The 26,523-nt window shown below is 37.0% G+C and overlaps 1 protein-coding gene across 1 annotated transcript in view; it reads left to right on the plus strand.

Annotated features, from left to right (window-relative positions):
• The window catches only part of Man1a2 (mannosidase alpha class 1A member 2), a 127,608-nt gene that overhangs the window by 51,510 nt on the left and 49,575 nt on the right, over nucleotides 1-26,523 (plus strand). The window contains exons 6-8 of the mRNA XM_048442188.3: nucleotides 1,830-1,924; nucleotides 15,816-15,939; nucleotides 19,145-19,238. Of these exons, the coding sequence (XP_048298145.2) occupies nucleotides 1,830-1,924; nucleotides 15,816-15,939; nucleotides 19,145-19,238 (313 nt within the window). The remainder of the gene's footprint in view (nucleotides 1-1,829; nucleotides 1,925-15,815; nucleotides 15,940-19,144; nucleotides 19,239-26,523) is intronic.

Raw genomic sequence — 26,523 nt, forward strand, 5'->3', positions numbered from 1 at the left:
TTATTTTTAGTTAGTGTGCATTAATTGCACAAAATCGTGGCTTTTGTTGTGCCGTTTTTAACATGTGTGTAATGTACCTCGATCACACTGATACTTACCTGGCATCTTTTTGCCCCTATCCCCAGTAGTTTCCTGCCCACCTTTCCAGTAGTAGCCCCCTTCCTTTTCTCAGATAGCCCTACTTTCATGGGTTTCCTTTGAGTCTGGATTCCACATGTAAATGAAAACAGACTAGATTTGACTTTCTGAGTCTGGGTTAGTTTGCTTAACATGAAGATGATTCAGTTCCATTTCCCTGCAAATGACATAATTTTGTTCTTTTCTATATGTATGTATATAAAAAACTTCATTATGCATATTGATCCATTCATCTGTTGATGTGCAGCACCTTGGCGGTTTACATAACTTGGCCATTGTCTTTCAGAAGTCTGGAAAGAAAGTCTTGTGTGGGTGTTAGTGATTGACTGAGGTCCTGTAAACTCTGCACTCCACAGGGAGTGCCTTCCCGTTCTTCTGAGGCCGTAGAGACACTGATGGCAAAGCCAGAACAACAAAGCAAAAAGAACATTACAGATTTGTAAACTCTGTGAGCATATAAGAAAAAAATACTGAACAAAAAATTAGTAAAGCTCAGCCAGTAAGAATATGGGGAAAAAAGTCCCATGTATAATTTTATACCCAGAAAAAAAAGATGATTTAAGATCAAAACTGTTGATATAATTTGCCATGTTAATTAACAAAGTAGAGAAGAAAGATAATGAACTATTTGTATAATTCAGCAAAACAAATACTATTTTGATGGAAAATACTATAGAAATAGTGGTCATATTTATGTTTCACATTATACTAGCATTGCAGTTTTAACGCAAAATAAAGACCATATTATATTGTATAGTTTTCTTCTTTAGATGCCCTCAAGTTTTTGAGATGTCCAGTTATATTGTCTTTAAATTTTACTTTTTAAATTTTGCTTCCTAATATTACATAACCAGAAACACACATGTACTGCCTCCCCAAAATAACTAAACAGAAACGTATTTACAGCAACTCAAGGGCATGTATCCAAACTATAGTACAGCTTTCTGTTACTGTTGTTGTTAAATATCTGAAATAAGCTTGCATGTTGATGAAGATTTCATAGCCTCGTCTCCTCTTAAATTTTGTTTTTCTATTTGTGTGTGTGTGCACATGTGTGTGGGTGTACATGTGTGTGAGTACATGTGGAAGCCTAAATTTTCTTGTGTGCTCATGTGTGTGGTTAGGGCATGCACATATGTGCAAGTACATATGACGGTCTGGGGTTAATGGTGGGAGTCATTTTGGATTGCTCATCTACCTTAAAGAAGCAGGAATTTTCAGTCACACCCAGAGCTCTCCAATATGGCTTGTTAGACAGCTCGCTCTGGGGATTCCCTGTCTTCAGCTTTAGTGTCTAGATTTAAGATGGCCTTTCATGTCCACTCAACACTTATGTGAGTTTTTGGAGGTTTGAACACTAACCTTGATTCTTTCATGTCAAATGCTTTAGCCGCTGATCCATCTTCCCAGCCCTTTCTTAGATTTTTTTGGGGGGGGCAGGTAAAAATACAAATGACATGAACACCCAAACTATGTCCTTCCTTTGCACATGTGGATTGGGGATTTTGCATTCTGGCAAACCTTCCTTAGTATCAACTTTGCAGATATCCAGTCTACATTCCCTACAGGAAGAATGATATGTAGCCCTTACTGCAAGGCTTCCATGTCACTTGAACATTGTGGTCAGAGATGGCAACAAGCAGTATTTACCTATAACTTATAATTTATGATTATTCATGTTTTTATCTCAGATATTCAAGACTAAAGCAGTGCAGTTGGCTGAGAAGCTCCTTCCTGCCTTTAACACACCTACTGGGATTCCCTGGGCAATGGTCAATCTGAAAAGGTAAACTCTACTTTATTTGATTATGTATGCTCCAAATTAATTAACCGAATTTTGATATTTTTATTCATGGAGATTTTCAGTTATCTACTTCCACTGTGTTTTTCAAGGTTTATTTTTCTCTGTATATGTAGTTGAAAATCAAAACCTTTTTTTATTTTTAACCTGTGTCCTTTTCTTTGAGACAGGTCATTCCAGTTTTGAATATTTGTCTCCAGTTCTGTTTAGTACTGTATTCAAAGTATTTTCCTCCCCTTTTCTTCTTACTATTCTTCTAAGGCAAGATAGAAAGTAGCCGAGAAATCAGGACCGTCTGTTGCTGACTGCCATACTAAGGATAATGATATAAGCTCCCCAGTATAATGTCTGGGCTCAAGGCTGAGCGTGAATCCTTAAAATAATCATCTATTTTATTTGGAGACACTTTTTTTAAATTTAAAAATAAATAAAATGCTTTCTCTGTATTACTTTATGTAAGTAAAAAAAAAAGTTTGAATGATGTCAAGTTTTTTAATTTGTATTTGCATCCTTTATGCTGACTGAAATATTGCTGTTTAGGTTTTCTCCAGGTGTATTTGTTATTCATCATAATGTCTACATTTCTAAGCCACAGGAAAATGAGCCTGGTGGTTTTCTTGCACCCAGGTACCTTAGGACAAGTTGGAGGCATTTCTCTTTCTGTAGATGTGAACATGTGACACTTTAGATCGTAAGCCCTTGTTGTAACTAAGTTTGCAACTATTTTCTCCTGTCCCATGAACAGTTGCCTTCATGTGCTGGCTGTTGCCTTTGCTGTGTGTTAGTATTAATGTAACTCCTTATAGCTCTCCTGTTTCCTTCCTTCTCATCCCCTAACTGCCTTTGAATTGATAGAGTACAGTTTGGAACTCAAGTTCATTTTTACTGTTTTTATTTACCTCATTACCTTTATTAAACAGCTGTTATAGGCATCCCACTTACACAACTGCCTTTTCAGTGAGATTACACTTGGGATTGTACGGCTTAGTGTAAAAGACAGAAACATTGCGGCCACACCTGTTCATTTCTCCCTCTTCCTATCAATTACCTGTGTTTTAAAATGAATTACATCTGATGCATTTTAATTGCAAAATAACAGTTAAAATGTAAATATATATATATATAAAATAAAATATAAACTGCTGTATATATTTCAGTGACAGTACGAGACATAGCGGGGTCTCCAAATGTTAATATCTAGAACTTTTATTTAAAGTTTTCTTTTTTACATTTAAAAAATATTTGTGTGTTGGGCCAGGAGGTGGTTGTACAAGCCTTTAATCCCAGCACTTGGGAGGCAGAGGCAGGTGAATCTCTGTGAGTTCGAGGCCAGCCTGGTCTACAAGAGCTAGTTCCAGGACAACTAGGAAAGTAGCGCAGAGAAACCCTGTCTCAAAAAACAAAACTAAACAAAACAAAATTGTGTGTGTGTGTTGTGCATTTTGCATATATGCATGCATCTTCATGGGTGTTATGGAATACACATGGCATCAAGAGGACAGCTTAAAGGAATTTATTTTCTCTGTTTACCATGTGGGTTCTAGGAATCAAATTCAGGTGGTCAGGCTTGGTGGTGAAAGAAACCTTTACCCACTGAGCCATCTTCCCAGCCTTCATTTCTTTGAATTGTAAACTTTTAAAAGATTTGTTTTTATGCTTAATTCTGTGTGGTTCTATGTGCATGTGAGTGTAAAGCCAGCTGACTTCCGTGGATCTGGATCTCCTAGAGCTAAAGTGACCAGCAGTTGGGAGACACTTGATGTGGGTGCTGGGACCCCACAAAGGCTTGTCACTGCTAAACCAGTCTTCTGGTTCCTGGCCTTCATTTCTGTTTCAAAATCTAAGGTTTAATCTGTTATTCACATCAGCCTGAAGAGGTTTATCTTACAGAGTTAGTGTCTTGGAATGGACATATCAAAGATTTCTCTCATCTAGGAAGCCTTTTGTTTTACTTTTATTCTTTCTTTTTTGATTATTTTATTTTATATGTATGAGTATTTTGTCTGTCTGTGTGTATGTGCACCACGTGCATGCTCTGATGCCCAAGGAAGTCAGAAGAGAACATTGAGTTCCCTGGGACTGGAGTTAAGGCTGGTTGTAAGCGGCTGTGTAGATGCTGGATCTGGAAAGAAACCTGGCTCCTCTGTAAGAGCAACAAGGACTCTTAACTTCTGAATCACCTTCCAGCCCCAGTCTGATTTTTTGAAAACAGGAAAGGTGTACATTGTCATCATGGGGAAAGCATCAGCTTTGTGACGCAGATCTGCCTCTGAAGTTACATAGAGAAACGATGTGGGCAGGTCTTTAGGCTTTGTGTATGTCGTAGGCTATCTTGAATAGGCCATAATCTAGTGAATTACTGTCTTAAAACTGGATTTCTCTCCTAGCATTTGAAGTTTTTTTTGTTTTAAAAATTAATTTTTTAAGATAGCATTTACCAGATAGATTTTATTATGGCATCTTTACATACCTTTATGTATCATAATTTTTGTTCATTCCTCCCATTTTCTCAGTGACTTTCCATGTCACCTGCATCTCCATGGGATTACTTCCTTCCTTCTCCTAAATAGTCCCACTTCTGTTTTCATGTCACATCTGTTTTATCACCTCTTTTCTTTTCTCTTTCCTTAAGATCTCTTTCTCTTCTCTTATTGTCCCCTTTCTAATTTCAAGATCTATATACACGCGTTTGCACACATATACATATGTATAGGTACAAATATAATTATTTAATACAATGATTTCTAGTTTCTTTCATTCCCCATAGATATCATTTTGTTTTATTTATCTCTATGGCTAAAAAAAATTTCACTGTGCACTTGTTCCGGATTTTCTTTATCCATTCTTTTTCCATTCATCTCTTTGTGGATATCTAGGCTGGTCCCATTGCTTGGACTTTGTGAATTAACACCCAACACACACGAATGTGCAACTATCTCTATCTATATTGACTTAGAGTTCTTCAAGTATATAACCCAAAAGTGGTATGACTGGGTCATATGGTAGTTCTATTTTCACTTTTTAAAAAATGTGTGTATATGTTTCGGATGGAGTGCAAGTATGTATACATGTGTGCACATAGTGTGCAGACCAGGTTAACCTAAAGTGTCATTCCCTATTCAGACAGGAATTCTCTCTGGCCTGAGGCTTGCTTATACTGGAGTGGTTGACCAGTAAGCCTCACCTATCCCTATCTACCCAGCACTGGCATTACAAATATTGCCACTGTGCCTGGTTTTTGTTATTGTTGTTGTTTTGGTTTTTCACATGGGTTCCAGCATCAAACTCAGATCCTCATGCTTGCATGGCGTGCTCTTTAATCTCCCCAGCCCTATGTTAGCCTTTTGAGAAACTTCTACCAATTTCCATAGTGTCTGTACAATTTACATTCCTGATAGTTCCTCATCTACTCACCGCTCTGTCTGTCTGTCTCTCTTTCTTTTTCCCCCTATATGATAGCCACTCTAACTGGGATACAATGTAATCTCAAAGTAGTTTCAATTTATGCTTCCCTGATTTCTAAGGATTCCAAATACTTTTCCCAATTATTTATTGAACATTCTTTTGAGAGCTTTTGAAAATTGGCTTTATTATTAGCACATTTATTGATGATTTTTTTTCCTTCGGTATGTAATTTTCACAGTTCTTTGTGTATTCTGGCTATTAAAATTCCCTGCCTGATGTGTAGTTGGAGAAGAATGTTTTTTCCATTCTGTAGATTATCTGTTTATTCTGGTGACTGTTTCTTTTGCTATGAAGAAGTCTTTTAATTTCATGTAATCTCATTTGTCAATTTTTAGGATTATATTCTGTGCTGTTGGAATCATTGTTCATATCCTGAAGTGTTTTACCTATGTTTGCTTCTAGTGATTTTATACTTCCATGTTTATGTTAAGGTCTTTGATTCATCTTGAATTGATTTTTTTTGTTGTTCAGAGTGAGAGATAGGGATCTAAGTTTATTCTTTTGCATGCTAGGACAGGTTTTACTGGCATCGTTGTCACCAAGGTTATCCTTCCCCAGTTTATACTTTGACACCTTTGTCAAAATCAGGCAGCTGTAACTCTGTGGGTTTGTTTCTGGGTTTTCTGTTCCTTTGGTTTATGCAGTGATATTTCATTTGTATTTTAATAAATAAAGCTTGCCTGAAGACCAGACTGCAGAACAGCCACACCAGTCAGCCTTACAGGCCAGGCAGTGGTGGCACACACCTTTAATCCCAGCAGCCACACTAGTTAGCCAGAGAGGCTGAGTGGTGGTGGTGCACGCCTTTAATCCCAACACTAGAGAGGATTATAAGGTTGGATGAGACAGGTACTCGCTCTTCAGTCTGGAGATTTCATAGAGGTAGGAGCTCTCTATGGCTGCTTCTCTGATTTTCAGCTGGAACCCCAGCATCTGTCTCTGGATATTCATGCTACAGATTTACGTGTCTGTTTTTGTACCAGTTCCATTCTGTTTTGCTACTAAGGTTTTGTCATAGAACTTGAGGCCAGATTTTGTTATCTCCAGCACTGTTCTTTCTGTCTAAGAATGCTTCAGCTTCTCAGGGTGATCAGTGTTTTCATATAAACCTTAGGATTTTTACTTCTAGTTCTGTGTAGAGTGATACTGGGATTTTAATGGGGGAATGTGTTATATATGTAGATAGCATTAGGGAATATTTGTATTTTACAGTATTAGTTCTGCCAGTCTATGAGCAAGTAGGGTCTTCACCTTCTGATGTCTTCTTTGACTTTTCATGATTATCTTAAAGGTTAGATTGTCAATGTCTGTCACCTTCTTGCTTGGGTTTATTCCTGGATTATTTCTGAAGGTATTATAAATGAGAATTTTCCATTTTTAAACAAAATTGATATGTTATATAGAAAAATTACTAAATATTGTATATTTATTTTGTATCCTGCTGCTTGGCTGAAAACATTTATCAGTTATAAGTATTGGTGGAGTCTTCTGAGTCTTAAATTTAGATCCATGTTCTATGTGAACAGGGATAATCTGACTTTTTCCTTTCCTATTTGTGTCCCTTTGGTTTCTTTTTCCTGATACATTGCATACGATGTTGAGTAGTATATTGAAGTTGACACCTGTATCTTTCCAGATACCAGAGGAAATGCTCCCAGTTTTCCTGTATTTAGTATAGTGTCTGTAGTCTTGTATGTGGTGTTTATTATGTTGAGATATGTTCCTTCTATTCCTAGTATCTTGTTGACTTTTGTCTTTGAAGGTGTTTGAACTTTGTCAAAGGCCTTTCTGCATTGATTGGGTTTGCGTGTGATTGCTGTCTTTAGGTTTATTTATATGCTGTTACACTTGTTGGTTTCCATGTGTTAAACCAACTTTCCATCCCTGTAATGACATGAACTTAGTCATGGTCTTTCTAATATACTTTTAAATCTGATTACCAGGAAATCTTTTAGAATATTTATGCCTATATTCATCAGGGATATAAATCTGTAGTTTTCTTTTTTGTTGTTGTCTTTATCCAGTTTTGTTAGTAGGGTGATATTGGCTTCAAAAAGAAGTGTTCTTTTTCTTACTGTTTTTTTATGAAACAGTTTGAGGAGCATTGATGTTAGCTGTTGTTTAAAAGTTTGCTGGAATTGGACATTGGATCCATCTAGTTCTGGGCTTTTGTTTATTGAGAAACTTATTACTATTCCTTTAATCTCAGTGGTTATTATGGACCAGCATGGACACACACGCACACACAGACACACACACACACATACACACACACACACGCACACATGTACTCATGCACGTGCGTGTGTGTGTGTGTGTGTGTGTGTGTGTGTGTGTGTATCCTTTTGATGTAATTTTGGTAGATTATATGTGTCTAAGAATTTATTTGTGCTTTACAGATATTTCAGTAATTTTATGTTATAGATTTTTGATGTATTCATTTTTTTCTGTTTATTTGAACTTCACTAGAGTCTGTAGTAACTGTTTTTAATCTCTAATTTGAATTAATTTGAGTTTTCTCTTACCTTGAATTAATTTGTCCAGTTGTCAGTCTGGTTTGTTTTCAGAGAGCCAGTTCTTTGCCTGTTTTTATGTATATTTCTTTCAGTTATTTATTCAATTAATTTCTGTCTTGATCTTCATTATTTCTGACATTTGTTTTTAAGTTATTTCTCTCTCTCTCTTTCTCTTCCTCTTCCTCTTTCTCTTTCTCTTTCTCTTTCTCTCTCTCCCCCTTTGTCTCTCTCTCTTTGTATTAAATGTTGAGTTGTATCGTTAGGTTATTTGATTTTTTATTGTTTATTTTTATTTTCTGTATATTTTTGTTATTTAATGTAAGTACTCATATATCTAAAGTTCCCCTTTAGAACTACCTTGACTGTGGCCCAAACCTTTTGATAAATTGTACATCCATTTTCATTTTCTTCTAGAAATTTAAATTTCCTTCCTGCCTTCTTTAATGACTCATGGTCTTTAGTCTCCATGTATTTGTAGTTTCTTGGGTTTTTTGTTTGTTTGTTTGTTTTAGTTTTTTGTTTTAGCTATACTAAAAAGTCTGATGAGATACAAGAGATTTTTGGTTCTTTTTGTTTGGTCTGCATGGGTTTATGAGTTCCTGTAATTTTGTGTTTTTTTTATTTGGAGTATAGTATTATTGTTACTATTATTATCTTACTTTCTTGTCTATTAGTATCAGGGGTTTGCCAGTTTACTGCATTGGACATAATGAATTCCTCCCTAACTCTCCTTTGTTTGACTACCGTTTTTCCTCTCAGGAAATTTATTCTTTCTGGTGCTCTTGGGAATAAGACTGACTTTCTTCTTCCTCTGTGTATACTATTCCTTTGAGTATTTTCTGCAGTGCTGGCCTAGTGGTCATGGCCTACCTTAGTGTATGCTTCTCTTAAAATGTTCTTATTTCCCAACCAATTTTGAGGTGACTGCCTGGATATAGTTTAGTGAACAGATATTTACCTTAAGTGTTGTAAATGTATTCCTTATTTTCTGACTTTTAGGTTTGCTGATAAAAGAGATGATGTTAATTCTGATGTGCTTGCCTTTTTACATGTATTAGCCCTTTTCTCTTATTGGTTTTACTATTGTTTCTTTGTGGTTTTGATAACTTGAGTATAATATGTCATGGACAAGTTCTCTGATCATTTCTTTTTGGGTTCTAAATGCCTCTTGTCTTTTTCTCCCTTCTAGCTTTAGGAAATATTCTGCTGTGTGGTCTCATGCGTGGAGTGAGGCAGTGGCATTTCAACTTGTGGGCAGTTTACAAATCTGTGATTTATGCTGTTATGGTGTTTGTATTGGACATGTGTCTTAAGTCCTCCAGACTAACCTTCACCTTGGTGGTTTTCCCTCTTTGCACAACACTGCCCTCTCCTGGTCACATTTAGCAAACATTGCAGTCTTTCACCATTGAACTTTTCCAGAGGGGTGGCTAATGTTTTAGCTGGGATATCCCTAAAGTGCACTAAGAGTGTAAAGACTACAGTGCTGAACAAGTAGAGGCAGAGGAGCTATCATTGTACCAGTGTACTTTGAGGAGTTCCTGCGTATTAATGACCTCACTGGAAGGGGGATGCAGCTGTGGCTCTCTTGTATATCCTGACCTAGTTTCTGCAACAGTGGGCAGACTGTTGACAGTACATGACTCTAGAGGTAGATATACCCCTGGCCTCAGGATGAGTGCTGTTGTAGTACAGGCTATTTCCAGTTATTAAGATCTGCTTCTAGCCACCTTGTGTAGGCCTGTCCTTGCTTATGTATTCACCTGTCCGAATTGAGCTTCCTGCTGCCTTTACCTTTAGATTTCTCACTGCCTGACAGTCTTGTTTTCTGCCACAGCCTCCCTGGTCCTTTCCTTTATTCAGAAGCAAAACTGAGAAATTTCTCACCTTGGCTGTTCTCTTTTATGAGGCCTGCAGGGTAGCTCAGTTTTTAAACAGTAATATTTCTGAAGATGATGCCCTTTGTTCATATGGAACAACAACATGAAACTCCCCTTCACTGCTGAGCCATCCCTTGGTCTTGAGAGGGCTGCGGGCTTGTCCTCAGGGCAGGACTGACTGTCTCTGACCTGGCTCACCTTGTGGAAGTGGTTTGTGTTTGCTTCACTTCCAAGCTGCAGGGCTGACACTGTTGTCACTTCTTACCTGCACACGTCCCATCTGCCAGCGACAGTGGGCGTCCTTCATGTACACTGTCGGTTTCTCAAGTTCTCCTTTCCCCTGTTCCTCTTTGGAACAGAATCTGCCTCCTTCACACACTCACATGGAGTTAGCTTTGGAAATCTTTGAGTGCAAGTTCAGAGGCTCTTTTCAGTTTATGTAAATTCTAGCATAATGTTAATTTCCCATTAAAGAGGTTGTTTCTCTCTAGATTGCCCTCCACTGTTTTTAAGTAAGGATTTGAGTTGTTACTGTGTAGCCCTTGATTTTTCCCTGACTTTCCCTTTCATATTTGCTATCTAGCTTGTTTTAAAATGTGTAAAAAGGTGCTCTAATTTTTTTCCTGACTCTTGATTTCCTTCTGAAATTCAAATTAATTGCACTTAAGAGCTGTTCTACAAGCCACATAGTTCTTTTTGTTTAATAATTTGCTTGTCATCTGTCTTCATATGTTATTTTTCCTTCTATGTAGTTTCTGAATTTCTTAGGCTCTCAAAAAAATGTATATTTATTTTCTAATTGAAAATACTAATAGGAAATATGCTAGATGCTTTTGATTATTTAATCTAGAACTAAAAGACTACAAATGTGACCTAGTGCATGGAAGTTACACAGCCTTTATTAAACCAACAATTTATTTTTCCTTTCCTCTAGTTATGCTTTTTATATATTTTTTTATTGTAAATAGATTTTTTTTTCACACAATGTATTAATTTTGCATGGTATCCTCTCCCCTTGCTCTTCCCAGTTCCTCTCCATCTTCCCTCCCATCTGGATCCATAGCCATTCTTTCTCTCTTTAGAAAACAAACAGGCATTTAAGGAATGATAATAAAATACCATACAATAAGATAAAACAAAAACAAACAAATTGGAATAGGACAAAACAACCAAATAAGGAAAAGGAAGAGTCAAAGTAAAAAAAAAAAAACCACAAGAAATGCATATAGTTGAGACACATACATTTCTGCTCACAGCAATCCCATAAAAACACAATACTGAAAGACTATTTTTTGGCATCTCTGTAAAAAAAAAAATTAAATTATGTCTTTCACTGTGTGGGTTTGGTTCTGGGGCTTCTATTCCAGTCCTTTGACCTGTGTCTGTTTTTATGCCAATAGGATACTGTTTTTGTTCTTCTTGTTTTGTAGGGTAACTTAAAAATTCAAAATACCCTCATCTGGTTGTTTTTGCTCAGGATTGTTTTGACTGCCGGTAGTCTTCTGTGCCTCCATATGGGTTTTAGGATTGTTTTTTCTAGTTCTGTGAGAAAGGTTATTGAGATTTTGATGATGATTGTGTTAAATAAGGTCATTTTTGGTAATATAACCATTTTTGCAATGTCAATTTTACTATGCCATGAAAATGGAAGGTTTTTCCATTTTGAAGTATTTTCAGTTTCTTTCTTCAGTGGTGTCATATTATCATTGGATATTTATTTACTTTTTGTTAGGTTTATTTTAGTTTTCTTTTTCCTTTTTTTATGATTGTGAATTGTGGTGCTCTCCTGATTTTCTCGTAATGTTGTATATTAGAAATCTAATGTTCACCTGTTAATTTAATACCCTGCTACTTTGCTGAAAGTGTTTGTCAGTTCTAAAAGTGCTGTAGTGGAGTCATTAGTGCTTTTATGTATATGATCATCTTGTCTGTAAACATGTGTAAATTGACTTCTTTGTTTCTGTTTGTATCTCTCATTTCTCTCATCATATTTCTCTAACCAAGATGTCACTGATATGTTAAAAAAAAAAAGGAGGGGAAAAAGTAGACACCCTTGTCTCACTCCAGATTTTAGTGGAAATGCTTTCTTTGATTAATTGTAGCATTGCTTGTTGGTTTGTTCCATATGGCCTTTATCTAATATAGTCCTTTATTGGATTCTATTAAATGCCTGCTCTACATTGAGATGATCATGATGTTCATATCCTTAAGACTATTAATAGGTTATATTTATTGATTTGCACATGCTAACGTATCTTTTTATCCTTGAAATGAAGCCCATTTGGGGCTAGTATAGGTGCAACCTAGCATGAGGTACAGCATTGGCCACTTCTGGACCACAAGCTCTGTGTGCTGATCCTGAGGAAACTTCCAGAAGATTTGACTCAAGTAGCTATTCTCTTCTTAATCACAGCTGATTCTTTAGTTTCAACTGACTAGAACCACAAATTGTTAATATAAAATAATACATCAACAACCTTGATAGATTTCTTCTTTCTAAAACTTCACAAGTCAGGCCTCCATCATCTGCACTGCTTTCAGCATTATTGTCTAAGTTCCCACAGTGGCTCATTGTGCTTTGAACATTCTAGCACAAAATTTCAAAATCTTGCATAATTCTCATCTAAGTGCAATCAGGTCTGTCAGAATTTCACACAAACCTGGTACCAACCTGAGTCTTAGGGTTTCTGTTGCTGTGATAAAATATCATGACCAAACAATTTGGAGAAGAGTGTATTTTAGCTTATAACTTTAATCCTCCATCATGGGAAGTGAGGGCAGGAGCTTCAGACTGAAACTGCTGATGCAGTGACATGGAGGAGTGCTGCTTATTTGCTTGCTCCTCATGGCTTTCTCAGCCTACTTCATTATATAACTCAGGACCACCTGCCCGGGTGGAACCACCTGTGGTGAACTGGGCCCTCCCATATCAATTACTGATCAAGAAAGTGCTCTACAGACTTGCCTACAGGCCAATTTTGTGGAGGTGTTTTCTCTGTCATGTTCTCTCTTCTCAGATGTATAATAGGTTTGTGTTAAGTTGACTGAAACAAAGTAGTGCGTCTCTTTTGTCAGATTTTAGTAACACTGTATCCCCTTACTTCCTAGGTCCCTTTCCTTGCTGCTGTTTCTGGTCTTTGCTAGTAAGATGTGTTTCTTGCAGGCAGCAGAGAGCTGTTATTAAATACAGTCCGCTAGCATGTGACTTGTGGGGAATTGATAACAGTAGCACTCAGAGACATTGTGAAAGGTGTGTGTTGTTCTGTCATTTGTTGTTTTTGAGTGTTTGGTGCTCTGCTGTTCTAGTGCAGTTTTTTCTTTCAGTGACTTTGTAGATTTCTTTTTAATTAACACATGTTTGCTTCCGTGCTTTTTAAAATACTTTAATTATTAAAATTACTAATATTTATTTATGTGTAGAAACGTTTTGTCTATGTGTCCATATGTGTACCATGTGTGTACCTGGTGCCTACAGTGCCAGAAAAAGGCATGGCATAACCTGAAACTGAGGTTACAGACGGTTGTGTACTGCCACATAGATGCTGAGAACCAAATCTGAATCCTGCTGAGCCATTTCCCAACCCCAATTTAAAATTTTTAAATAATATGTTGTGAGATGTTCTTAAAACTATTTTCAAAGTAATGTTATCTCTAAGAAATTTAAAGAAACATTTGAAATTGTTAATATCTTCACTCATTCTTATCTAGCTTGAAAAATATTGTATATGCAGTTGTTTTAGAGCAAATTCTGCTTAAATATAGTATATTCCTACTTTAAAATTTTTGCATATTATAATGTTTAGCTATTTAATATATCTGAGTGAAAGTTGGAGCTTCATTAAATGCTTATTTCTATTGGCCAGGATTCTGAGTTCAAATTTGTACATTGTGCAAGTTTCATTTATTTAATTTCTTGGATTTTGATGTGATAAATATGAACATCAGTTGTTGGCAAGCTTTGTTCTTAAGATTGCTATTCACTAAGAAGCTTTGTTCTTTAAATACATAGACTAAAGATTTTGTTTGGACTTTGAGCAAAACACAAATTGTAGGTGATTCATTATCAGAACAATTCAAAGTAATTATAGGACCTTAAATTGATTATTATTTAACCATCAAAAGTTTGCCAGACATTTTTAATGTCTTGTAGCTGATGTTTAGCTTAGCGGGGAGAGAAGTCATGTTGTGTTTAATTGTTTTGTCTATTAGTATTCACTGCACATTTTTGTTACTCGTGTTCTCTGATTATACATGGAAGCATGTTAATGGCTCCTTTTGATCAGTTGAAAAAGAATAACATTTGTAGGGAAAAGTTTGATGGTATTAGTGTGGGGGAATATGTCTTTTGTTTTAAGTTGGGTTAGTCTTCAGTAGTTGTATTTGGAGTGGTTTTTGTTTTTTGATTTTCGAGACAGGTTTTTCTAGTCCTGGCTGTAGTCGAATCACTCTGTAGACTAAGCTGGCCTTGACCTCACTGAGATTCACCTGTTTCTGCCTCCAAGTTCTGGGGATTAAAGTGTGTGCCACCAATGCCTGACTGGAGTTTTCTTTTGAGTTAGAATATATATAGTCAAATTTTATATTTTAGAATGCTGTCTATGAAATAAAAGATAAAAACCTTGTTTAGAATTTAATATTTTGAAAAGTGTTTGCATGTACTCCAAATAAAGTTTTCCTTTGCTGCTTTTACCTGGTAGGTTTCTACATAGTGAACTGTGAGCCTACTTAGGTTTTGTATCTGTAGTTGACAACAGAATAAGTAATTAATTCGTTAGCTGAGCCAGATGATGTCTAAGTGTTATGCTTTGCTCGTAATGTATACTGTATTCCTTAAATTTTCTCTTGTCTTTCTATCACACTAAAATAAAATTTTCCATGATCTTACAGCATCTTTGCATGCTTTTGGTGATAGCTAGCTCTCTAATTGCATCCTGTAGCATTGACTTTCTAAACTCTAGCTGCGTGCAGCCCCCGTCGCTTCCCTCCAGGACAATTGCATTTGTTGTTTCCCTTCTTGAGAGTTTTCTTTTTGGCGGTCTATTCATCATAGACTTGTGTGGTCAGGACTCAGCCGAAATCTCATCACTTCAGAAACATTTTATCGGATTATAATATAGAAAGAGCCTTTCTTCTGGTGTGTTTTCCATCCTTAGTATTAAGTATCCAATTTCTCAACTTGAGTTTCTTCATAGCAGTTTTCCCCACTTCAGTGGCCTTATTTATTACAAGAACAAGTATGTTATATGCCATGTTTATGGATATCTGTCCTGCAGTATAACAAATTTTTACTATTTGTAAAAATGAGTGTCTTACATAGTTACTGTGTCCACATTTCCTTTTTGATTCTCACTTCTAGCTATAAAAAAAATCTGATAGTGGTATTTGCCTCTAATAATTTCAATGAAAAAATAGTTTTGTATAATGAAGGAACTATAAAAGGTAGAGCTGTGTGTGTCCTAATGTAGATTTTGGTGTATTCTTAATTCAGATCATTAAAAGTATAGCATATTAAATTGGTAGCATAGAAGATCAGAGTAATATGCAAGTGTGTAAGAGAACCATTAATTACATGGAGTCCTCTACAGCTATTAAAACCCCTGAGAAAACTGTTCTTTGTGAACTGATATGGAAAGAGTAATAAAGAACAGTACAAGACTGTAGTGCCCAGTCAGGGCAGTTCGGGCATTTTGTTTATGCTTTGCTAATAAGAGAAAATAAAAAATGGATTCCTTATGTATTTATCAAAATTCTGAGTGTATACGAAGCTAGTGAAAAATAGATCTAGGTGATGTAAAGGGAATGAGGATGGATAAAATAAATAGTGGATACTTTTTATGTTGTCTTGATTTTTACAACCTGGCTGTATTATTGATTCAAAATTTTTAACAAAAATAACAGTAGAAACTATTAAGTTAGATATAGTAATTTCTAAGATCTATTTAAGATTCATGTGTTCATTTTAAAAAGCTTTGCTCTTTCCCCAATCCTGTCTCTTTTTTTCCCCCTCTTATTCAGTGGAGTAGGTCGGAACTGGGGCTGGGCGTCTGCAGGGAGCAGCATTCTGGCTGAATTTGGCACACTGCATATGGAGTTTGTCCACCTCAGCTACCTGACTGGTGACTTGATTTACTACAAAAAGGTTAGTTATCAAAGACTCTTACAAATTTCCCGAAAGATCGTAATACTTGAACGTTTTTTTTTAAAGAACTTTTGTTTTTATTGCTTTTTTTCTGTTTCAGTTTTTTAAAATCCCTTTCTACTTAGAATATATTTAAAAAGTATTTATTCAGAAGTTATAACCACTATTTATATTAAAATATGTATTCCCTTTTATACTCATGGTTCTGAATTCCCTGGCCCACATGTTAAGACAAGAAAATCAATTTTAAAAGTTGATAATTACAAAGAAAGAGAGAAAATACTGCTTATTCATAGAGTATATGATTATTCTACTGAATCTTTTAAGACAGCCTTGGGGGTGTTAGTTTTGCTTGTTTCTTTGTTTGTTTGTTTGAAAGGAGGGTTTTTTTTCTCACTTCCTTTTTGGTGAAGTGGATCTTCGCCCAGGGTCTTGCACATGCTGTTTATTGACTCTCCTACTGAGCTATACCTAAGTGTCAGGACGCTTACTGTTAAAATCCAAATGGCTACTATGAATGCAAAACTCAACTCTCACCTCAGAAGATCTAAGAAGTATTTATTCTAGAACCAAATATGAACAGCCTTAGCCCTTGGGAACTCAGATTCAGGTTATTGCTGTTTCAACATAGTAACAGTTTCGTGAAATTTTTATAATAACAGGGCACAATAAAACATAAGTGAAGACCCCTGTTAAAATACTTTGGCAACATCAGGCGTATGAGTTACAGCTAAATGGGGAGATCTCTTTCTCAGATGCTAATTGATAGCGCTCTTAGCCTTTGGACTGGTGGAAGCCAGGGTCTGTCAGGACATTGCAGGAGGACCTAATAGTCACAAGGATGTTAGGCTACACACAGAGGGAAGCAAGGAATGGCTGTTAAGATGGTTTAGTTACCCAAAACATTCCAGCATTCTAATTAGGATGTTTTAACTAGTTAATCATCCTTATAGAATCTTTAACATGGGCACGACTGTTTTTTTCTTCCTGAGTTCACATTAGAAACAAACATTTAATTCGGGGGGCAGGGGCTATAAAATATCAGTGTAGATTTAAAATCCTTAGCATCAGTCTCTATCAGCTGCAAAGGGTAAGAAAGTGTCATTTTATAAAGATGGCATATATGATAAGAACAAACTTGTGTTTAGCACAAATTTAAAATCTGTGGCAGTAAGTTCATAGTGTGGATAGGGTGGCAGGCTGATGGTGAGTGCTTTCAGACCAGAGGGAAGTAGTGTGCTAAGGAGCTAGGAAAGGGTGCTTGCAGCAGTTCACAGTGCCAGCTTCAGTGAGGGAAGAAGTGACAGGTGTCCCTGTGGCAGGCAGTGCCTGCCTCCCATCTCAGTTTGCCAGGGAGAAGCAAGGGCTGGAAACTACATTTAGAGTTGTGTTCAACCTCAGTCTTTTATGTCAAAACTTTCTTGTGAATTTTTGGGTCAGGAAAACAGTGGCAAGTCAGTGTGGTGTTATAGAACTGTAATCCTGGCATTCGTAAGATTAAGGCACATTAATCTGTTTATACCAGTGTGCACTACATGCCGAGTTTAAGAGTCCTTACTCTCCCCCACAAAGGGAGGAAGTTGATGAATGATGACGAATAATCTCGTAAAAGGCATAAGTACAGAATTTATAAGAGATTTATCAGAACAAAAGGGAAAGGCCATGAAATGTGACAAACACTAGATCAAAACAATAAATAAATAAAAACCCCGACCAGATATCACCATAAGCAAAGCATGGATTCCCTCATGCCCCAACCTGTGTAGAATAAGAATAGAAATGAGATAAAATGGTAGTAGAGTACGATGTGATATCAGTGCCAGAGCAGAAGAAAGCATTTCCACCCAAGAGAAGACCAAAGGAAAGATGGGGCTTGAAATATGGAAGGAAGGACTTAGAAGACAGAGGAACTAAAAATAGTGAGAGTGAAATAATGCACTGAGAAACACAGAGTTCAATATTATCCATCATTTCAGATGTCAAAAAGCAAGTCTCTCATCTTTCCTAATATCATTTAGAAGTGTCTAAAAGCACTTGTGCGTGATGGTGACATTGTATAGGAAAGCATTCTTGAGCTTCTCAGTGCCATGCCAAAGCCAGCTAAGGAGAACATGACGAGAAGCATTGTGGTGAATATTCTAAGTCACTTATACCGTCCATACATACCCGTGAGAAAGAATGTATTCTAAGTCACTTATACCGTCATGGTCATCAGTCATCTGTAAGACAGCATGGCTATGTTACTTACTCAAAATTTGAGTGATCAAAACTTTAGGTATCAATAACTTTTCAAAAAACTAAGAATACAAGAAGTAGAATACCTTTCCTGCTGCACTGGCTGCTCCCCACGCCTGAGAGAGCCTATCAGATCTGACTGGCCTGCAGACAGCTTGAAGGCAGCCTTTGGGAAAATCATCAGCTTCCGAGTATAGTTTGTTATTCTTTTTCCTCCCTGAACTTCAGGGAGATCTCTAAGAATTTAAATAAAATAGTTTAGAGATATTTATTGGGAAGGTATTTAAATCCCATCAGTTTGATTTTTACTTCATCATTTATTAAATTCAAATGAATTCTTTTCATAGAAAATTTTAATTTCATTTCTATGAAGTTATTCTATTTTATTACAATACAGGGATATATCTGGAATATCTGGCTGATGTTTCTGATGGTCAAGTCTGTATACTAGACTGAGAATGTAAAATATTTTGTGAGCTTTTTTATTTCATTACTTTTATTGTTTGTTTTTTGGTGTTTTTTTTGTTTGTTTTTTGAGACAGGGTTTCTCTGTAGCTTTGGAGCCTGTCCTAGAACTAGCTCTTGTAGACCAGGTTGGTCTTAAACTCACAGAGATCCACCTGCCTCTGCCTCCTGAGTGCTAGGATTAAAAGTGTGCACCACCACCACCCAGCCTATTGTTTGGTTTTTAAATACTGATATGTCATCTGATAAAACTAATGAATCCTTTAGGAGTTATTTTTATTATTGTTTGGTTTTTAAATAATAATAATAATAATAATAATAATAATATGTCCTCTAATAAAACTAATGAATTGTTTAAGAAACAGAAACCCTCCTGTCTACCACACATGCAAGGTAGAAGGTGGGTGTAGGTTCCATGTGATAGACAAATCACAGAGCATAGGCTAATAGAAAGCCTTGATGACATCTGTTCCTCTTAATTACATTCTTATTTCATTTTGATTAGGTCATGCACATTCGGAAACTACTCCAGAAAATGGAACGCCCAAATGGTCTTTATCCAAATTATTTAAACCCACGTACAGGGCGCTGGGGTCAGTGTAAGTATTTCTAGCGCAATTGCTGACTTGTTAAAAAGGTTGTTTGAGAAGTCTTTTCTTGATGTGGTGAAAAGTGCACCATGTGGAATTCAAATCCCTAGTCTAGGCCCGATCCTACCAGTGTTGCTTCCGTCCCCTAGTTTCTGATCTTTTGAAGCTACATGAGTTTTTATTTGTAAAAAGGAAGCATTGGTAAGGTGTCTCACAAGGATATTTTCTTTTATGTATTGTAAGTACTTTGCTGAAATACGTTATGATGGATATTACATAGTAATTGATCTTATAGTAAGAACACTATGAGGAGTTCAGAATAGATGTAACTATATAAATTACTGGAAAAGTGGACAGTTGCCATTGGATAGACTATGCCTATTCGTTCATTTAAGAAAAAGGTATCACACATTAGTTATTGTATGAGACTAAAAGTAGAAAAAGAATGAGTGTTTGGTCTGATTTGGGCGAGTTCCCAAGTTAGCAGGGTAGGTAGAAATACAAAGTGATTGGACTATAATGTGGCAAATGTAACAAAGAAGTGTACTTGTTATATGAAACTGGCAGAAATGCCTGCTCTGCCAGTTTGGAGAAAGGTTTTGCTTGCAGAGGTTAATAGTATCGGGGTTTTAGAATTCATCTTTGAAGGTTTTGAATCTTAAACAGTAAATGTTCATGCGGAAATGTTGAACTTAAAATTTTAGTAATTAAGGTTTTATAAATGCTATTTTCTTAAAGTAAAGAAACTAAAATAAATACGAGTAACAATTTTGTCCCTAATAAGTCAATGTCTGGGCTAATTTTGAAAATAATAATAGTGTAATGAAATAGTAAATGAGAGACAAAGGTAACGATCATTTAACTTTAAGTGCTGGGTGATGTTTGCCATGGATTGTCTTGCAGGCTCCTTTTCAGGATATTGTTTGTGGACCCTAGTCATGTATTTTCCCTTCTCCTTTCTCTTTACTTTGAAGAAAATAGAAGAGCTAATGTTCATACTGAAAGGAAATTTTTGAAAAAGCAAAACGTTGAGACCTGTGTTTATAAAACAAAATGTAGTTTTCTTAATGCTATGTATGAGTGACTGGATTGGATGCCTATTTAGTAATTTCAGTGAATCAGATTGTAGAATTACAGTACCAGACTTGAATTCTTTCCTGTTGAGCAAGCTTTAAGTCCAATTAGACATCTCTCTGGTTATTCCCAAGATAAAAGTCCCGCCATCATACCATTGTGGCTCTCTTGTGGTCCGGTCATTGTGTGGTTCATTGACATTACAGCTGGGTAGAACTGCCAGTTGTTTCTCTAACTGGGCAGCTTGACTACCACTGTCCAATGCTATGAGAGCCATTCCCCAGGGAGGAGGCTTCCCTCTTGGTTCCTGCTTGATTCCTTTAAGTCCTTTGAAGAGTGTGGTGTCTTTAATAATTTCTGGAAGAGAACAGAAACTGCATTGGTTTAGGAACCTGACAGTAGAAGGTTCTTTTAGAGAAGCATCTGTGCTTACCATTATAATACCAACATGCTTTCTTTTAAATAAGTGATAAAGAAAAAATTGATAAGTACTTGAAAAAGACTGAAGTGAACTCTTATATCATCTATGAAACTAATTTCAAAATAGATTTTAAAAATACAACCAAACTGAAGAACCTGAACTACAATGCCCATAGAATGAATATCCAGGCCAATAGATTCCTCAATATGATGCCAGGACTAGGTAACCATAGGAAAGTAAGTTAGACTTAAATAGAAATTAAAACTTTTGTGCATTGAAGGACTCTATCATGATTTAGAGATAACCTACCAAACAAGAGTACCATATATAGTGGGGATGTGTTTCTACAATATATTAACTTCTACAGGTCAACAAGAAGGCAACATAATTGAAAAATAGACCAAGTGATTTGAATAGTTATTTTTCCCAAGAAGATATGCAGATGGGAAAGAAGTAAATGAAAACTGTTTGGTGTCCTTATGGAAATGCAAATTAAAACCACTGTGAGATACCTGCCATTTCACAGCTCCTCTGGTGGCTGTATTCAGCAGTAAGCCTTGGCAAATGTGGAGAAATGAGAGCACTTGTCATTTCAGGTGGGAACAGAAAACCTTGCAGCCAGGGTAAAACCGGGGCAGTTTCCAAAAAGGCAATCCGAATACCCTAATGAGTAGCCACCAAATGCTTTGAAAACAGACTCAGGTGCATACGACCCAGTGTTCCCAGAAGCCAGGAGCTGCTGTTCTGCTAGAGGTTCAGTTGCTGGAGGCTCTGGCACAAAGGTGATATAGTGGAGCATTTAGGATTTGAAAAGCTTCTAGGGATGGGTAGTGATAATATTTACCCATCCATGAGCATAACTACTGTCATTGACTGGAACGCTTTCAGTGGTGCACAGGCATGAGGTCATTGAGTCGTTGGATCCCTGTCCCCAGGTCTAGTGGAGCAGGTAGATTTTATGAGAATGGGTTGTTGCAGAGTAAACCCACCCCTATCTATCAGCTCCCAGGATTGCTCGCTAAGTTGTGGTATAGTCAGATTGCCTTCACCAAAGTTGAATAGATGCTGACACCATGATCTTGAATCTTTAAAATTGTGAACTAAACAAACCTCTTTTCTTTATTAGTCCTAGCTTTAGATATTTTTTACCGAAGCAGAAAATGGATGTAATTCAAGTGGCTTAATAGTGAATGAATAAACAAAATATGATATAAGCATACAATGTAATATTATTACTCAGTAATTTTTAAAAAGAAATGATATGTGCTACAATATATGTGACCCCTTTGAAAACAATATGCTAAATGAATAGAGACAACCACACAACACAAACTCACATATATCATATCAATGTGTGTGTGTGTGTGTTTGCACTTACGTCAGTCTCAGATTCGTAGATAGAATGTAGGCTGGAGCAAGCAGAAGCTTTAGTGACAGAGAAGTAGAACTAGACCACATCTGTAACCCAGCAGTCCAGGAGCAGAGGCAGGAGGACTTTGAGTTTCAAACTAGCCCGAGCTACAGAATGAGTCTTAGTACGCTCTGGGCTTTATGTGAAACCATGTCTCAAAACAAAACCAAATTGAAGGTCAAGGAAAAGGAAAGACAAGGGAAGGAACAACTTGAAGACGGCCCAGGCCCTTATTTTATTTTGTATTTTTGCAGAGCCTTGTCTGTTTACAATCTGGGGTAGTTAGAGGGCAAGTGCAAGGGTTGAAGAGTTTTTTCTTCCTTCTTCTCCTCTTTTTTTTTTTTGGTTTGCAGTTGATTGTTACTGGTTGTAACCAGTGAGCAGTCAGTTAAAGGTTAGGTGATCTCTAAGTACTTCTGACTGGCCATTACTAGGTCCACAGGGAGGGCACTTGAGAGTCTAGAGAAACAGGTTCCTTTACTCCTAATTGCCATATTCATGTAGTTCCTGGAACTGCCATAGTTCAACCAAAAGAAGTTTTACATAACAGCTCAATACAGTGGCTGAAGAGAATGGAGAGTAGCTGGCACGGGGTCCGTGTCTGGTGGTGCACAGTCAGGAGCAGGCAGCGCTCCTGTTACTGTTGACCGTAGCCCGCATCACTGCCCAGCACACTTCCAGTGGTGCCAGTGGCACCGTTCCTGTCACGCATAGATCACCACAATAAAAGGCCCTAACAAAAAGAGAACTCATTTGTCACTGTTTTTCTCCACAAAATAAATTGAAATTACTTTACAATATAGTCATCGTCAGCAGTTATTAATTTTGAGAATGCTACAGAAAGCACTGTTCGCTGGGTGTTTTGGCAGACAGATTTTAAAACCTTAGCAAACTGGCCTCATATTCTGCTAGCAGCTGCATTCCCTACTAAATTGTCTGATTTGTTCTTTCTTGTGTTTTTGTATGTTTTATATCAGCTCTGGAAAGTATCAAATTCCATAATTATCTTTGAACAGTATACATCTGTCATATCTATAAATAGGCTTCAAAACAAACATTTAATTGAACTGAAAGTTAACCATTCAGCTTTGGCTAACTGTATTATAATTAGAGTGATGATAATGTCTGATATGCACATAGCAATCAGAGAGTAATTGCTAGTAATTATTCTCAGGATAAGGACTTGGCAACAGATTTAAAAGAATATCGCAAGGAACCTAAATTTATAGGCAAATCATTGGTTCTCTTCCCTTTTTATTTCAGTTCTGTCATTTTTAAAGTACAATGATTAGCCTAGGCCATTTAATGATTTCAAGTGAAACCAATCTAGGAAACCAGTCACTACTAGTTCATTAAGTTTTATATTACTGACTTTAAAATTGTGGAAAGGTTAGAATGGATATAACGTTTGCAGTTACAGTACAAACCCTGGCTTTCCTGCTTAACAGTTTCAATAAGGGGATGAACTTCTGTGCGTCTGCTGTTTCTCCTGGTGAGTTCTTTAGTCTGAAGCTCATGTGGGTCATATTTGTGAGGCACTGTATTTGAAAATGCTTCACACTAGTTTGTATTCTAGAATCCTGGTTGGAGCTGCTTCTAGAAAGAGCTTCTGTTAGGAACATCCCCTTAGACTGCCAGGCCTGCTGAGATGGCTGTATAAGCCACTGGTGTGCTTTAAAATTCATCCTCAGTTTCCAGATACCAGAAGACTCTTGTAGTGCGTGGTTCATCAGATCTGCCATATAGGCAGTCCCAAGTCAGTGCTTCAAGTCAAGAAGCCAGACCATTGAGTGATGTTATACGTTTAGATCTTAGGTAGACCTTGAATCTTCAGCTCCTACCGTTTTCTCCCTGGCCAGCTGCCTGGGAGAACTTGAGTGAACCCGTAAGAAGACTGAGACCAATTCCCATGAATTAAGTAATTTGTTACATCAGTAAACCATGACAGGAGTTCATAGATAGAAAACCACATTTCCTGTCCCATAGAGCTAAATAAAGACTTGCATTCTCTCCCTTCTGTTTCATTTCCTTTAATACTATTTGTGAGTTCTTAGATTTTCCCCCCTTGATAATCCTTTCTTATATCTATAACAAATCCAGAAATTGGCACATGATGCCAAAGTGCAAAAGCCTTTTTTTTTTTTTTAAAAAAAATATTACTTTAAAATAGTTACTGGGGCTGGAGTGATGGCTTAGTGGTTAAGAGCACTGGGTTCATCCAGAGGGCCTGGGTTCAATTCCTAGCAACCACATGGATGCTCACATCTATTTGTAACTCAAGTCCCAGGAGATCTAATACCTTCTGAACTCTGCAGGAACTGTACGCGTGTGGTTCACAGACACACATGCAGACAAAACACCCATACACATAAAATAGAATTTTAAAAATGGAAAAACAATAACAGACAAACCCTCTCACTGCCTGACATGATGCAGAGCTTATTTGCCTTCCACTTTACCCCTCTTTACCGTTAGTAAATCTTTCCTGACGACAAACACTAGCTCTGAAGTGTACTCCTTTGTAACTTTGCCCTGTGATGCATTTCCATTCCACGGTGTTATTTTTCACCAAAGTGGTGTTGTCTTGCATTTGTCTTCAGCACATTTCTTTGACTGCCTGGGTTCAGTCCCTAGAACTCAGTGTGAAGGGAGAGAACCAGCTCCTGGAGCTTGTCCTCAGCATATGTTCATACCGTAACCTCACACCCACACTGGTAATGGTAATCATAACTGAAACTGAAAGAAAGGTTCATTCTGTTTTGAACTGTTAAGTATACTATCCAGATATAGATGTCTTAGAAAAGTTTGGAATTTCATCACAATGGTCATAGTTGCTGGGAAAGCTGTGAGACCATCAGCATCTATTTATTTTCTTGAAAAACCTGCTTTCTTGGCCATTCTTTTGCTTTTTTTTAGTCGTACTTAGCTGTACTCAGTCTTTCTGAATTTGCTCTTTATCCCTGGTTTCTTCCCAGTGCTGTGGTGTGAAATACCATCTACATTCTGACTATTGGGTGACACTATTTCTGAGGAGATAAATACTATCTTACCCTAGATAGGGAACCAAGGATAGACTAAAGTAAGAATACCACCAAAGTTGAACTTGGTGAGTCAGTGAATTTTATTGTGATTACTTAGAGAAAAATGGGTGAAGGAGAAGAAATGACTCAAAGACAGCCGCATCACCAAAAACCTACCGCAGCATGGTAAGAACTCATGGGAACTTCAAGGGTATTTTACAACTTGCAGGTAACTCAAAACTTGGAGACTTTTTCATTGAGGCAACACAGGTGATCTGAGCCTCTTCCAAGCATCTCTGCTTCCTCCAGGCAGCTCTGCTTTAGAGTAGTATATTATTTATATTTTGATAAATAAAGCTTGCCTCAAGATCAGAATGCAAAATAGCCATACTAATCAGGCATACAGGCCAGGCAGTGGTGACACCAGCTTTAATTCCAGCAACCATACTAGTTAGCCATAGAGGCCAGGTGATGGTGGTGTATGCCTTTAATCCCAACACTAGAGAAGAGTATAAGACAGGAGGAGACAACTCTCAGTGTCAGTCTGAGGATTCGTGGAGGCAGGATCATCAATTTCAATCTGAAGTATAGGTAGAAGCTAGTGCCTGGCCACTTTGCTTTTATGGTCTTCAGGTTGAACCCCAGTATTTGTCTATGGGTTTTTATTATTTGTGCTAGACTGCTTGCCTGCTTCTTCTAGGGAGCTTCGCTGGTCTCTGTTTCTTCTAGGTGGCCCAGCCTGAACCTCTCCTAAGAAGTTCAGCTTGTCTGAGAGTGTCTCTCAGCAGTTCTTCCTGCTTATATATGCTTGGAGAATGAGAGTACTAACAAATCTGGTCAATTTCAGGAACTTCCTGAAGTCTGTAAGTTGTTTACTTCCTGAGCTTATTAAGGAGCTTTTCTATAGGATGGAATGTTTCACTTCTTTTTAGAATATCCTTTGCTTTATCTCCTCCCAAAATAAGACAGTTTTGTTTGTGAGGAAAATGCCACATAACACTGACAAATCTCAGATTTAGAGTGCCAGTCTTATGTTATCCTTGACCTCCAGTTGTTATTAAAATATCCAATAGCCACTTCAAGTGTACGTGAATATCAATAACCCAGTTCTTTATAGTTCTTGATGTCACCAGGTGTTTCTTTAGTTCTTTCAGTTTCAGTTAATGACTTTTCTATTCTTGTTTCACCATAAATCTTAGTGCTATTTTTTATTTCATTGTCTTACACCCAACCTCCAGTTCTTCAGCAAATTATTTCCTATTTACTTTTGAAATGTACCTGGAATCTATGTACTGTTTACCCTGAGCTGAGTTACTCCCTTTTATTTATATTTTCATGACCATACGTTTTATGGATTAGTTACAAAAT

This window comes from Myodes glareolus, chromosome 17 (genome assembly GCF_982192425.1).
Source record: "Myodes glareolus chromosome 17, mMyoGla1.1, whole genome shotgun sequence".
Lineage (NCBI taxonomy): Eukaryota > Metazoa > Chordata > Mammalia > Rodentia > Cricetidae > Myodes > Myodes glareolus.